The 14,322-nt window shown below is 62.0% G+C and overlaps 1 protein-coding gene across 6 annotated transcripts in view; it reads left to right on the top strand.

Moving 5' to 3' along the window:
• The window catches only part of ATP2B4 (ATPase plasma membrane Ca2+ transporting 4), a 51,366-nt gene that overhangs the window by 15,826 nt on the left and 21,218 nt on the right, over window positions 1–14,322 (top strand). For all 6 annotated transcript variants that reach the window (XM_075775610.1, XM_075775607.1, XM_075775612.1 and 3 more), the window contains exons 2-6: window positions 5,928–6,378; window positions 10,616–10,813; window positions 11,652–11,909; window positions 12,705–12,830; window positions 12,980–13,105. In XM_075775610.1, coding sequence (XP_075631725.1) covers window positions 6,183–6,378; window positions 10,616–10,813; window positions 11,652–11,909; window positions 12,705–12,830; window positions 12,980–13,105 — 904 coding nt within the window. In that variant the 5' untranslated portion in view covers window positions 5,928–6,182. The remainder of the gene's footprint in view (window positions 1–5,927; window positions 6,379–10,615; window positions 10,814–11,651; window positions 11,910–12,704; window positions 12,831–12,979; window positions 13,106–14,322) is intronic.

The following is a 14,322-nucleotide window of genomic DNA, read 5'->3' as shown; positions in this document are numbered from 1 at the left end:
CCGGGTGCTTTTTGTGTGTCCCCACCACCACCCTCGCGTCGCCTCTGGCGTCCCAGCTCGCAGCCGGTGAGGTGTGTAGGAGTCGGCACCGCGGGGGAGTTCGGGGAATTTTAACTTGCCGCGTTGCGGAGCTGCGCCTGCGGGGCCGGCGGTTCCCCCCGTGGGGATGCGGGAGGAGATGCTGCCTCTCCCGGGGTGCTGCCACAGGGGCTGCTGGCAGGTTAGCGTAGGAGAAACCCCGAGCTGCTCCTGACCCTGCGGCGAGTTTCCACCGGAGTTGGTGTTCCTGGGCTGCAGCATCAGCCCTGCACTGTGGACCAAATTACTTCTGCACCGTGACTCGGTTTCCCCCGATGTGGTGTTGCTGCCTCCGGGCTCTGCCGGGGCTGTGCGAGGCCCCAGCACTTCCTGGATGTTTTGCTGGCTCCTTTTCCAGCTGCAGTGCCCTGGGGGAGCACGTTTAGTGCCCCCGCTCTTGCAAGATGAAGGCTGGGACCTTCTTCCCCCGCTGCATTGCAAGGGAAATGAGAGGGTCTTGCAGTCGTTGGGGTCTCCCCCATCCCAGGATTGTGGCTCTTGCGTTTACACCCCGTCCCCACGTGCAGCACCCTGGGGTGCAGCAGCTGTGGGGTGGATGTCGCTGGGGGTTTTCCACTGGCGGGCACTGGGGTGGCCCCACCGGGGAGGGAAATGCCACCGTTCCCTCCCCTGGGGTGCTGCGCAGCCCGCCCCGAGGCAGCACACTCTGGCGAAGGAAGCGGATGCCGCGGTGGGAGGAGGCGCTGGTGAGGAGGTAAGGTCTGTGGGCGACGCAGGTGCCCGCCCAGGGGAGCCCCCGGCCGGGGATGACGTTTGGTCTCGGCACCCAGGTCCCAGGGGAAGGAGCAAAGAGAGGTGGATGCTGGCGATACTGGGGGGAACAGGGACAGATCCTGCTCCCTTGCCGCATGGGTGCTGACGCAGGGTGTCATGAGTGGAGCTCGTGCCTGGAGAGGTCTGTCCGGGGTGTTTCGGGGTGGCCTTGTCCCCTCCCTTGCCTCTTCCACCCTCCCCTGCTCGGGGCACGGCCCCTTTCTGTGGCGTCGGGTGCAGGTTCCCACACCGTGACCTTCGCCGCCCGCTCTAACGGCTGCGATCCTGCGCCTCCTCCCTTCTCGCTGCGAGCGAGCGCTGGGGGAAGCACTTGGCCCTGAGGGTGAAAGTCTTCCCCGGGATGCGCCATCGTGCTGCGCCCCTGCCCCTCCGGAGCGTGCGGTTTGCCACCTTGAGTCACCGTCTCTCCTCCTTCCACCCATCTCTCTCGGGAGGAGGTGACAACGCCCCGTAGCTCGCCGGGTGTCCTCTCTGGGTGTGCTCCTCGGGGTGCCCCGGCCACCCGGCACGGGAGGGGTTAAGCGCACGGCGGGTGAGCGGGGAAGGCTCGCCATGGGTGTTGCTGGGAACAAGCGAGCGCGGGTGCTGCCATCTGCACATTGCGATTTGGTGAGTGTGCAGGGGAGGGGCCCCTGATCCCCGGCGCCCGTGGCCCCTTGCTCCGTGGGGGCTCCGCTGCAGGGTGGGAGCTGGAGGACTTGGGGGGGAGGGAGGGGGCTCTGCTGCTGCTCAAAATCCACCAAGCATCGGTGTTGCCGTGGCCTGGGGACCGCTTCTTGTTCCACATTGCCCTGGACGTGTCACTTCATCTCGGTCGTGCCCCCGTCACAGGAGGTGCACCCAGCTCGGCACCGGGGTGGGGACCTGCGCCCTCCCCGTGCTCCCCACGTCCGCCAAGGGCAGCGTCTGCCCGGGACTCTCGTCTGTGACAGCAGGCAGGGTGCGTTGTGCAAAGGTCCCGGTACGGACACCCCGGTGCGGGGAGCCCTGCCCGGTGTTTCCCCACGCGTGTGCTCCTTCCCTGCCGCGAGGAGCTGCAACAGCTTCGGGGCGGGGGGGGGGGGGGTCCCTTCCCCTCCGAAACATCCTCTGACAGCAGCAGCGCTTAACGTGTCTCTCCTGGTGACTTTTCTTGGCAGATGCAGCCGTTCCAGCTGCTTTTCGGCTCCCTCTCCAATTAGAGCGTTGCTCCCATGTGGGACCACAGCTCCCAGCAGCGGACGGTGGGTGCTGAGCTGGGGGAGCTGCACGGTCTCTCCCAGGACCCTTCCCAGTGAGCCGGCAGTGAAAGGCCCGTTTTTCTGCTTTAATTGGCTGCTTTGGCTTTTGGAGCCCGTGTGTTTGTCTGGAGAGTCGGTCTGTCCATGTGCGGCTGTGCTCCGGGGCTCAGCGCAGCCTCTCTGCTGGGGATGGAGCTTGGCTTTTAATTTCCAAAGAGAAAATTCTTAAACACAGGCCAAGAAGGGTAATTTCAGGGGTTTGTGGGTTTGGTTTTGGTTTGGTGGTGTATGGTTTTTTTTTCTTTTTCCTCCCCACTTGGCAACACAAACAGCATCCCTGACAGCTTTACATTGAGTTTGCCATGGCAACCTACAGCAGCCAAGTGTTTCCAGCACCCCATCCCCAAGGTGGGAGAGGAGACGAACCCCGGCGGGTGCTGCCCAAGAGGCAGGACGGCCCCCGGGCGAGGGGCAGCGTGCGGGGCTGGGGTGCGGGCGGCCCCTGTGCCAGTGCAGCTGGGCAGGCGCTCGGGGAACGTGATAAACTTCGATCCAAATGGCCTGAGGTTTGCTCGATGGGCCTGATCCTGCCCGGCTGAGCTGCCCTGCCAGCCCGGCGGGGTTTGTGGCTCTGGGCAGGGCAGGCAGCTGCCAGCGTTGCTCTTCCTCGGCATGGTGCTTTCTGCCCCGGATGGTGGGAGATGTCCAGGCTGGAGTGAGATGCAGGGGGAGCTGAACTGGGATGTGGATTTCCCATTCCTTCTTGGGTTAAAAAAAAAAAAAACAAACCAAACCCACCACCTGAGCTTGGTCAGGGCTTGTTCCATCTCTGGTCATCTGCCGGGGTGGTGCTCACGTCTGCCTGCCAGGGTCCGGTCTGAGTGTGCTGAGCTGAGCAGGGAGGATTGGTCCTCTTGCCCAATGCCACCGGCATCGCAGCGAGACCGCTCGTGGCTTGGCTGAAGGTGTCACGTGTGACATGTCCAGCTGATTTATTTTTTTTTTCTTGTCCCTCTGAGCAGCCCACTTTCCTCTCTCCCATGCTTAAAAGCCAGCGGGTTCCTCTCCTTGTGCCAGCGGCCGCTCCGCTGCCCAGGGCGGGCAGATGCAGAGGGCAATCCTTGTGCCTGCGGCCGCCCGCCCCAGACAGGACGGAGGTGTGATGCAGCCGTTTATTATTCTGGGCAGGTTTGTCTGCAGCACCGCATCGGCTTCACCGCTCCTCGCCAGCCGCTCCCTCCTTCCCGGAGCGTGCACACTCCTTGCCGTTGCTCACACCCTGCCCCACGTGTTGAGAGGGTCCGTGTCCTTCGCCGCTGTCACCCCCAAACTCCTCTGCGGCTCTTCCTGCTCGGGGACACTATTTAGGAGGTGTCACAGCTCGGGGGTCCTGTGCAGCTGGTTCCCGCGCAGGGCTGGGCAGTCGGGCTCCGGCTTTCCCACCTGGGCTGTTTCCTTGCCCTGCGTGCCGGGGGGATCCTCGGGGAGCACTTCTTCCTTGCCAGTGCCTGCGGGCTCTGGGAACGAATTATTAGAGTTGGGGACAGCCTGCTGAATGCTGCTGGAGTCATTAGGAGCTCGTTAGAGCGTTAACTGTTAGGGAAGCCTGAGCGCAGCTCTCCACTCGCCTGGGACGGATCCTTCCCAGCCTGGCCAGGGAGGCTGTCCTGTGCCGGCGGGATGGGGCAGAGATGAGCCAGGAATGGGGCTCCCACCCCAAACTGGGGCTGGAGGAGGATGCTCAAAGCAGATGGCAGGAGCCTTCCCCTGCCACGGTCCCTCCTTTCCTCTTGACCGATGGAGCGAGTCCCTGGGGCCGGTGCTGCTGGTGGCTGGGCACGGGCTGGTGATGATCTGTGCCCCGTGGGCTCCTTCAGGGGTAATTATGGACTAAGCCGTTACAGTATTAATTAACTATCTTTCTCTTAACCTCCGAGCTCTCCTCAGAAGATGTTAGTTGCTATGAAAGAGGAAAAAATTGGTGTGTTGAGGTGGGGAGAATTATCTTTTTTTCTTTCCTCTTGATCAGCAGGATTCTGCTTAATTGGACCTGCCAGCTCCTACCTCCCACTGCCGGCACCTTTCACACCTTTAAATGATAGATGAGCTCAGCTCCCCGAGGAGCTGCGGGGTGACCGGGCTGGACACGGGCAGGGATGCTGGGGCAGGGATGCTGGTGCCCCAGCTGGCGCTTTATGGGGCAGCGGCAAAGTTCTGTCCCCGGGGTGCAAGTTTGGGTGCCCCTGGAGCCACAGCAGTGCTGCGGGGGGAACGCGTCCCTGTGCTCCCCAGCCCTTCGCTGGCTGCGGCTGGTGGACGGGACCTTCCCATGGCGGTGGCATCCCTGAGGTTCGGTTGGTGCCTGCTGCCTCCTGATAACACGGGCAGCCTCCATGGGCATTGCTGGTGCGAGGGGAGCTGCTGGCAGGGCCAGGCCCTGGGTCGGGTGTGCAGGGAGGGCTGGTTTGCTTTTTGGGGGTCTTGCTACCCCAGGAGTTGCAAAGCTGGCGTGACCAGGGCTGGAATTGGGGTCACTTGCTGTGGAGTGATGCTGGGACAGCCCTGTGATGATGTGGAGCCCGTCTGTTGGGTTTGCAGGGGCTGATGTGTCCTGGGAAGCAGCAATGGGCGTTTTCCCTCCTTCCTCCCGTTCTCATCCAGCCGTTTGGCTTCTCTGGCCGCTTGCTCTGCCACCCCTGGGCATCTGTCTCGGTGCTGGTGCTGCCTTAGTGGCCATTCTCCTGCTGTTACTCATTTATATTGCTCCAGGACAGGCTTTATTTTTCTCTCCATAAAAAGCCTCTTTTGCAGGCTTTTTGCCTCTGTGGTGCTGGAGGGGTGTCTGGGGGCATCGCTGCCGGCGGCTGAGCTCGGGAGCAGAGCCGGACAGTGCCCTGGGTGAGAGAAAGTCTCTCTGTATCCCTAGCTGTGCCTAGCACTCATCCTCTCCGCCCGGGATGCTGGCGGGGCACCCCAGACCCCAAACCCTGGGGGAAGGGGGGAGCTGTGGGATGCTGGCGGTCCCTGCCTGGCCGCAGGGCTTGGGTCTCGCTGGCTGAAGCGGTTTTGGGGCTTGCCTGCCGTCGCTGGCAGGGCTGGGGTGTAACCTGGCTGACAGCAGTTTGGGCTTCGAGAGCCGAGGCTGAGAGCCCGCTCGCCGCCTTCGTGGGGACGGCGCGAGAGCTTGCAAGGAGAATGTCCCAAGACACGTCCTGCAAGGATCATTAATGCAAAAGCCTCTTAATTTTAGAGAAGCATGTGGGTTTTAGTAGCTTCTCAGGTTCCTGCCGAGTCTCTCAGCTGATTAAAAGCCCGCTGAGTGCTGCGAGCCCCTTTCCATCGGTGCTGGCTAGCTTGGCGAAACACTTCTGCTTACCTGCTGGCAGTGCGGTAAGCCGGCGCTCCCGCCCCGGGACGGCAGCCTGCGGAGGAAGCAGCTGTTTTCCACTGCCGAGATGTATTTTTAAACTGAACTGAATGGGAGCGTTTTTCTGGGCCGGGCAGCTGGGGGTTGAGCAAAGAACCACCTGGGCGCCCTTCCTGCCCGGCCCCGCGTGCTGCCGCCGGTTTTCCCTGTGGCGTGGCCGAGAGCCCGTGAAACGCCCCGGTCGGTGCCGAGCCCGTCTGAGCTCCCTCTGAGATCAACTTCTGCTCCTCCAGGTTTTTTGGTCAAATCGTGCTAATTCCCGGGGCCGGGGGAGCAAACTGTGTTATTTCTGGGGGGTGCCCACCCTCGCGTACCATTGCTCCCTCTTGCCCGTCCCGTGGGGCGTGTGCATTTATTAGTAGGTCTCCTAATGCCGATATTTTTGTTTCCCATCCTTGTTTTTGCAGCTCCAGTTGCTGTGGTATCCAGGGAGCCCTCCTCCTTCTGCGGGAGATGCACGCTGGTCGTTGCTAAGGTCGCCTCCGCGGTAACATGCACATCCTGTTTACACCTTTATCTGGAGAAGTTGGGCTCGGTTAGAGGCACCCGCTTCACCGGGCAGCCCCCAGGGAAGGGGCCGTGCTGAGCATCCCCCCGCCAGACCCTCGAGGGAGGGCGTTGCAGGAGCCGCAAGCCGGCGTTGCCGCCACTGCGCTGGCAAGATGACAAACAACGTGGCCGACCACCACCCCGGGAACTCGGTTGCTGAAGGCAACCATGAGGGGGACTTTGGTTGCTCCATGGTGGAGCTCAGGAACCTCATGGAGCTAAGGAGTGCTGAGGCAGTCACCCGGCTCAATGACTCCTATGGTGGCGTGCAGAACATCTGCAAGAGGTTGAAGACGTCGCCAGTTGAAGGTAAGTGGCCATCCTGTGGTCTGCAAGATGGGGCTGAGTGCTCGGGTCTGGCCGGTGCCTCTGGGCTGGAGCCATGTGAGGTTCGAGCTCGTGGCTCCAATAACTCTTGTGGCTGAGCTCAAAGCGTGGTCCTACTGCACCAGGCGTCGTCCATCGCCAGCCTTGCGGGAGATGGCTCCCTGCGTCTCAATAAAATCATCATTTAAGGTGGAGAAGGAGGAAAAAGAAGGAAAAGCATCTTCCCTGGGGGTTCCCCGAGGCGTAGCCCGGAGCCCCACATCCCCTGGGAGGATGGAGCGGAGGCGGGATGCGGGCAGGGGTGAGGAACTGGTGGGGCGTAAGAGGGGCGTGGGGGGCTCCTCTCAGCAGCCCAGCTGCTGCCTCGTAGGTCAGCGCCAGCCTTTCCCCTGTTTAATAATTTACAGTGCTAATGGCAGGGCTGCGTGGGGTGCGGGTGAAGGAGAGTGTAAAGGTTGGAGTGTGCCCGGGGAGGTGGCCGGGCTGTGCGGAGCTCGGTTGCAGGGTTGTAGCATCGCAGGGTGTCAGTGGCTCAGCTAAGGGACAGGCAACTCATCCCCAAAGGGGATCGCTGCTGGGGATGGGGAGGTGCACCCGGGTCTGCCCCTGATCTGTACGGCTTCTTGAGCGGCTGTGGGAGCATAAAACCTGGTTGGGTGCTTCTGAGCATCACAGGTTTGAGTGGTGGCAGTGATGCTTTCCTGCAGGTGACGGGTCACTTCTGGGAGGCTTTGGTGGAAGGACGTCACCTCTCCTCCCCACAGTCCGGGCTGGCCTTTCGGGGCCCCCCATATCAAGGGGTAGGCACCAGGTGCTCTCGGCATGGGGTGGCAGTGGGTGCCTTTGCACGGCGATGCACCCCTTCCTTGGCATTAAAAGGGGGACGGGGGAGAGACCCCTTGCTTACAGCCCCGAGGGTTTACCTGGAGCTGGGAACAGCACGGGCAGGATGCAGCCCAGCGGTGGCTGTGTGGGATGGGGGACGTGGCTGTGTGGGATGGGGGACGTGGCTGTGTGGGATGGGGGACGTGGCTGTGTGGGATGGGGGACGTGGCTGTGTGGGATGGGGGACGTGGCTGTGTGGGATGGGGGACGTGGCTGTGCCTCGGCTCTGAAAACCTGCGGGTTATTATTAGTGCCGTAAGCTGGGGATTAGCGTGTTTCCCAGCTGTGAGTGGGACCGGGAAGGGGAGACAATATCGGGATGTCATTAGAGAAGGGGGGGAGTCCCGGTGGAAATACCAAGTCCAGGTCACAAAACAATGTGTTTGGCCCTGCCAAACTGGGAGCACGCTCCTTTGGGGGTGGGAGGGGAGGGGGGGAAGTGAACCCGAAAGGCTCTGCCTTGGCCCGTCGGCTCTTGCTGAGGGTGAGGCGAAGGGCTGAGCTTCGATCCCGAGTGCTGCTGTATCTCGTGCCCCCAGCGTATCCCTGCCTCACCCCCCTGCTCTGGAGGTGAGCTTTGCCTGTCCCAAACCCCGTCCTGTTGAGCACAGAGAGCAAAGAAAGGTTATTTTCTACAAGTTGGGATTTTTAGGAGGAGCAAAAGCCCAAGGCAGCCTGGCCGAGGTTTAGTGACAGATATACAATCTGGGGAATGCCGGCTGTGTGTTGGCATGTGTGGTGTGGGGCTATTTCCCTCTGGGAAGCCCTTTGCAGGGAGCTGGGGCTGACTCAGACTTGACCCTGAGCCCCCCTTTGCCTGCACACCCCTCCCGAGCTGGTGCTGCCCAGCCAAAGCCCGGGAATTTCTCTGGACCCACGGGCACGAGATGGGGCACGGGGTGCACGTCCCAGCTCTGTGTTGCAACAGGCAACCCCATGCAGATGGCTGTGCCCAGCCCTGTGCTCATTATCCCTCTGCTCGTTATCCCGCTGGGATGGCGCGCAGCTCCCGCGCGCGCAGGCAGGGAGCACGTGGCTCTGTGCTTTTCCTGGGTGTCACAGGCACAGCAGAGCCCGCCCGGGGAATCCCCCAAGGGCTTGGCTTCACCCCGAGGGGCCCTTGGGTGGTTTGTTCTCGTAGGGTGGGATCTCTCTACAGCGAGGGTCTCTCCAGCATCGGGGTGGGAGTCTGCTGGGACCTGCTGCTCTGGCCCTAAACGGTGTCGGAGGGCTCCTCCTAAAGGGGCTTGGTGATGGGGTGGCTCGCTGCCAGGCGCTGGCTTTCCTTCTCCTCCCTCAGCCCCGTCCCCGGGTCGGGTGGGAAGGGGAGCGGAGCGGTGGTGGCGAAGCACAGGCGGCTGCGGTGAGTCACGGATTAGAGCGTCTCCCTTCCTGGTCTCCCCTGGGTGACGAGTGTCAGCAAACACCACCCTGACTCACCCGCTGGCAGCCGCGGCTCCCAGGGCTGCCGCCTCCTTCCTGAGCCGGGGCTGGGAATCTGCCTTGGGGGCTCCTTGCACGAAGGCTTTGCTACCCAAAAGCAGCTTTCCCGGGCTACAGTCCCTCCCCTCTAATCAGGGACCGGTGACTGCACAGGGTTTTGTTCTCCTGCTGTTGCTTGTGGCCTCCATCCAAAATTTCTAATCCACTCCACCACTAATCACTTCCCCCCCGCAAGCCCCGCACCGGTCCCGGCCAGGAGAGGTTTGCGGGCAGCCCGGACCCGTGGTGCGTGCCTGGGGTCCCTGCCCACGGCTTCTGCTCTCTGCAACCCTCCTCCCTGTGTCAGCACAGATGAATTGAAAGCTCCCTCCTTCCCCAGTTGCCCCAGGAGGGTGGGGGGCAGCTCTAGGGACTTGCCCGTGGGTGAGACATGGGCTTTGGAGGAGCCACGTGTGCAGTCTCCCGTGCCCCGTGGCAGCATCCTTCATCCTTGTGCAGCAGCGCGTGTGTGTCCGGCACGCCTGCCTGCGGCACACACCATGCCTCTCCGGCCCTGGCACCGGCATGAGTCAAACCGCGGCGGTTAGCCATATTTTCCATGCGTCCTGCCGGAGACGTTGGGCGGGAAGCGTTCCTGCATGGGTTGGGCTTGGGGAGGTTGTCGGGGGGCCGGGAGATCCCAGGATCCTGCTGCCCCGTCACGGCTGGGTGGGACGCCCAGGCCGCTCTGCCAGCGTGTCCCCTCCCTGCAGCCGTGGGGTGTAGTCACAGCAGAAAGGGGGGGGTGTGGGAGGGGGAATGGGATTCATCCTGCTGCTTCCTCCCGGCTGGGATGCAGTGGAGCTGGTGGGGAGGTGTCCCGTGAGTGGGAGGGCTGGGTGCCCCCCAGGAGGGCATCGCTGCCAGGCTGCTCCAGGCACCCGGGGGTGTCCGGGGCCGGGCGTTACAGCCGCCTGCCCGTTACAGCCGCCTGCCCGGTGCATCTCGGGAGCTGGCAGCAGCCCCACAGGCCATCTTAAGGTGGAGAGCGGGGGGGCTCAGCGCAGGGCTCGGTTAAGGTGGTGCTGGGCAGGGGAGGCTGTCCTTGCCTTGGACCCCGTCAGCTTTTTAGTGGCCCTAACGCAGGGGATGACTGGGGAGGCAGTGGGGCAAATTGCCATCTGCCATTCCTGGCCCCTGCCTGAGGCGGGAGGGCTGTGCCGGCTGCTGTGCCGCGGGCCTCCGGGCTCCCCTTCTGCTCCCCTTTCTGCGGGGGTGCTGCGTGCAGCCGGAGGGGAGCAGCAGCCCGGCTCGGGGTCCTGCCCCTTTCCTCGCTCCCACCACCCCTCGTTCAGCAGAAGCCACCCCGTGTCTCCTCCACCACCTCCTCGCGGGAGCTGGCCCAGCCGTGCTGCTCCAGCCTCTGCGGCCATGAGGCGTCTGTGGGGCTCGGCCGAGCTCGGAGACGGTCCTGCTGCGCCGAGTCGCTCTCCGCGGCGGCTGCTCCTCCAAGCTGGCAGGAGAAGAGGGATCAGGTGGCTCCGACAGCTCCGAGCGCCGCTCGCGGTGCCAGATTTACGGCTAATTTGATGCAGCGTGTAAACAAGCTGGCCAGTGCCAACTGGCATTAACTGGCACTCGGGCGCTTCGGGAGGCTGCGGCACCGGGGAGAGGCGGCTCGGCCTGCTCGCCCCGGCCCCCCCCCCGTGCTCTCCTGCCCCATGGCTCCGGCAGCGTCCTGCCCCACTGGCTCGATGTCACCTGCTCCGTGGGTGACAGGAGCAGAGCCCTGCCTTGGCTCCCCCCCACCTGCACCCCGTGCCCCCCACGTGCAGGCAGGGAGCTGCTCCTTGAGGGGGTCCCAGGTGGGGGTGGTGGTGGGGTTTGCCCTCATCTCCTCTCCCTTCTCCAGGCCTGTCCGGGAACCCGACCGACCTGGAGAAGAGGCGGCAGGTCTTCGGCCAGAACTTTATTCCTCCCAAAAAGGCCAAGACGTTCCTGCAGTTAGTGTGGGAGGCGCTCCAGGACGTCACGCTGATCATCTTGGAAATCGCAGCCATAATCTCCCTGGGCCTGTCCTTCTACCACCCTCCAGGCGGTGACAATGAACGTGAGTCCCTGGGGTCCCCACGGCACGATGGGGTGCTGGATGGGGGACCCATGTGAGCTGCTGTGCCCGGAGGAGCCGGGCTTTGGGATGGGTGCTGTCTCTGGAGGGTCACCCTGTGGGTCCCTCCACCCCGGTGCAGATGGAGTTATTTCTGCTCACCCTTTAGGTGGTGGCTTCTCCCTGTTCTTGGGGTCCTTGGCACACAGTCCCATCCACGTCCAGGGACCTGCGCTGATGGACGTGTCTGGGTGCAGCTGGCACCACGGCATGGCTCAGAGCTGCTCCTTGCTACTGCCCCAAAAGATGCTCAAAGACCAAGTGGTCTGTCTGGTCTGGTGGCTTCCCATGTCCTGTGGGGCTTCTCTTTTGGTTTGAGCATGTCCCTGGTACCTCCCCCAGCCAGGGCGTGCTCTCTCCAGCCATGATGCCTCACGTGCGGCTCAGCACTGGCGTTGGGCGAGTGTCTGCTCCCTGTCCCTGGCTCTGGTATTGTTGGAGTGGAGCAGGGATCTGGAGATGCAGGGAGACGGTGACTCACTCGAGGGTCATGCAGTGGAAGGAGGGCTGGGTGCTGCAGCTGGAAATAGAAGCCAGTTGTCCCAGCTCCCACCCAGGCTCTCTCAGCCCAACCTCTGCCAAAAATGAAAAGTGAAAAAAAAAAGAGGGGGGGAAAAAAACCCAACCCAACAAATGCCTCCAGGGATGTAAAAACCCTCTTCTGAGAGCAGGGGAAGCCCTTGGACCAGCTCAGGGAGGAGTAGCTGTCTTCCAGGCTCTGCTCTGCACATGTTACTTGAGTGTCTCATTGTACAAACGAGTTTTCTCTGTCCGACCGCAGTGTGTGGCCAGTCGACGGGTGGCGTGGAGGACGAGGGCGAGTCGCAGGCTGGCTGGATTGAGGGGGCAGCTATCTTGTTTTCGGTGATCATCGTGGTACTAGTGACCGCTTTCAATGACTGGAGCAAGGAGAAGCAATTCCGGGGCCTCCAGAGCCGCATCGAGCAGGAGCAGAAGTTCACGGTCATCCGCAAAGGGCAGGTGATTCAGATCCCAGTGGCCGAGATCGTGGTGGGAGACATCGCACAGATCAAGTACGGTGAGTGGAGGTGGCGGTGGCTGGCATCTGTCCCTCTGCATGGGAGCCCGGTGGTGCCTCCTCTCCCCTTTTGCCTTGAGGGGAAGCGTGGCTCCTCCAGTTACTCTGTTTTGCTGCATCCCGTGGCCGGGAGTGGTGGGAAATGCTCCCGTGCAGGTGATGGAGCTCTGCTCGCCTTGCTGCTTGCCAGCCCGCAGCTGAGCTGGCAGAGCTAAGCCAGGCTCTGCACACAACTTTGGGTTGCTTTAGCGATCTGCTGGTCTCAAAAATGATTCATTTTCACAACTGTGTCCTTGTTGGTGAACATCTCCTTAGCAAGGAGATGTTGCCCTTGAGCTAAACTAGGTCCTGCTCCTTGTTTACTGGGGGGTATGCTCATCCCATGCAGCTTCTGTTAGGAAGGAGATTGCTCCAACATGGTGTTCATGTTTTTTCCTTCCTCGGCAGGTAGATGACGGGATTGTGTAATGGTTTGGATGTATCAGGAGGCTTTGGGAAGGATGTGGTATTGATTCTGTAAAACCAGGTGGGGGAGGCGCTGTCTGATTAAGCAAAAGTCCTCACAACGAACACTTTCGTACATGAGTGAAGATTTTGGAGCTATTGGATATCATCTTATAATACCCACCTGTCTTATAATACCCACCTGCTGCTGCTTCTCCCTCTAGATTTGGTCTGAGACTGAGTTTGGAGTCCTTTTGCTGACACACGAAGCCTCCTCCTGGGCTGGGGCAGGCAGGGGTGAGCTGCAGCTGCCCGGGCTGGGGCTGACCCCCCTCTCTGCTCCTCTCCTAGGGGATCTCTTGCCAGCAGACGGGATCCTGATCCAGGGCAATGACCTGAAGATAGATGAGAGCTCGCTGACTGGGGAGTCAGACCAAGTCAAGAAATCGCTGGATAAAGACCCCATGCTGCTGTCGGGTGAGGATCCCGTGGTGGGTGCAGGGCTGGGATGGATTTGTGCCATGATGGAGAGATGGTTGCTTCCAGGTCCTGTGTCCTGGTGTTGGGGAGGAAATGGGAACTGCGTGCCAGTGTCCTATCTCACCGTGCCCTTCCTGCTGTGCCAGGTACCCACGTGATGGAGGGCTCTGGCAGGATGGTGGTGACTGCTGTGGGTATCAACTCCCAGACAGGAATCATCTTCACTCTCTTGGGTGCGGGAGAAGGAGACGAGGAAAAGAAGGTGAAGAAAGGTGAGGAGATCCACTGAACCTATTTTTTGCCTCCTTTTGCCTTTCTCCCTTTCCTGGGAAGCATCCACCGGTGTGCAACAAGCTGCACCCACATCTGTGGGACGCGGCTGTGTGTTAGTGCCCATGACCAAGGCAGGTACGGTGAGCTGTCAAGGCGGTGGGGGGGAACCCTCCCTGCTGCCCCTTCGCCCGCGGGGTGGGGATCGTGCTGCCTGAGGAAAGCCCCTGTGCACCCACCCCTCAGCTCTTTCGGACACACTTCAAAATCTCTTCTCCAGCCGGCTGCAGCCTGGAGTTACGGGGGGGGGGGGGCAGTCAAGGCTCAGAGGGAAAAGTGGCTGAGAGCGATGCCCTGCAGTGTTCATTGTGCTCATTGCCCGCTCCGCGGTGGGAAGGTGAGTCCTGGTTGTCTGCAGGATGTTAGTAGCCCATCCAGAACGTTGAGGACTTTGCTGAAGGTTTCTGCTGGCGTCCCCTGAGCTCCCTGGGAATGGAGACGAGGCGCAGAGGAGGGGTCGTGTGCTGAGGGGTGGAGGGTAGGGGAGCAGCCAGGCAGGCTGAGGTGTCCCTGCTCATGCTGGGACTCGAATGCTTTCCTGCCTCAGCTCTCGCATCTTGCTGCTTATTCCCCTGCGCTGTGCCAGCTCCAATACCAGCTTTAAAACCAGCATCAGTACAAGCCAGGCTTGGGAAGCTCCTGCTCTGCCCCGTGTCCCCGCAGCCCTGTTCAGCAGGTCTGGGCTCACTGGGAGCAGCTGTGAGGTGCAGGGAGCTGGCAGGGGGGAGCCGCCGGCTGGCGTCCCTGTGCCGGGGAGCCCTTCCCGGGAGGTGATGCCAGGCGGGGAGAGGCTGGCCGGGGCTCTTCTGGCAGCCGTTTCGGCTCTGGGCCGCATCTGCGCTGGGTTTCTCCAGCTCTGCTCAGCCGGGGTGGGCGGCTGGCTCGTGTCGCTGGGGCTGGGTGGCTGTGGGGCTCTTGGGGTTTAGCTGCCAGCGTGGAGGTGGGAGTATGGGGTGAGGCGTAGGAACAGGGCGGCTGTTGGAGCTGAGCAGCATCTCGCCAGGCACCCAGGTACGGTGCTCGGTTTTTACCAGCCTTCAAGCTCTGTCACTCAGCCCCCACAGCAAACCCAGCTCTGTGCCTTGCTGCCCTTGATTTGGGAGCAAGGTGGGGCAGGGGGCTTCAGCAGTTCACCCCCACCACGGTGCTGGGGGATGAC

The sequence above is a fragment of the Balearica regulorum genome, chromosome 25 (genome assembly GCF_011004875.1).
Source record: "Balearica regulorum gibbericeps isolate bBalReg1 chromosome 25, bBalReg1.pri, whole genome shotgun sequence".
Taxonomy (NCBI): domain Eukaryota; kingdom Metazoa; phylum Chordata; class Aves; order Gruiformes; family Gruidae; genus Balearica; species Balearica regulorum.
The sequence above is the reverse complement of the archived record's forward strand: the minus strand, read 5'-3'. Positions and strand labels throughout refer to the sequence as shown.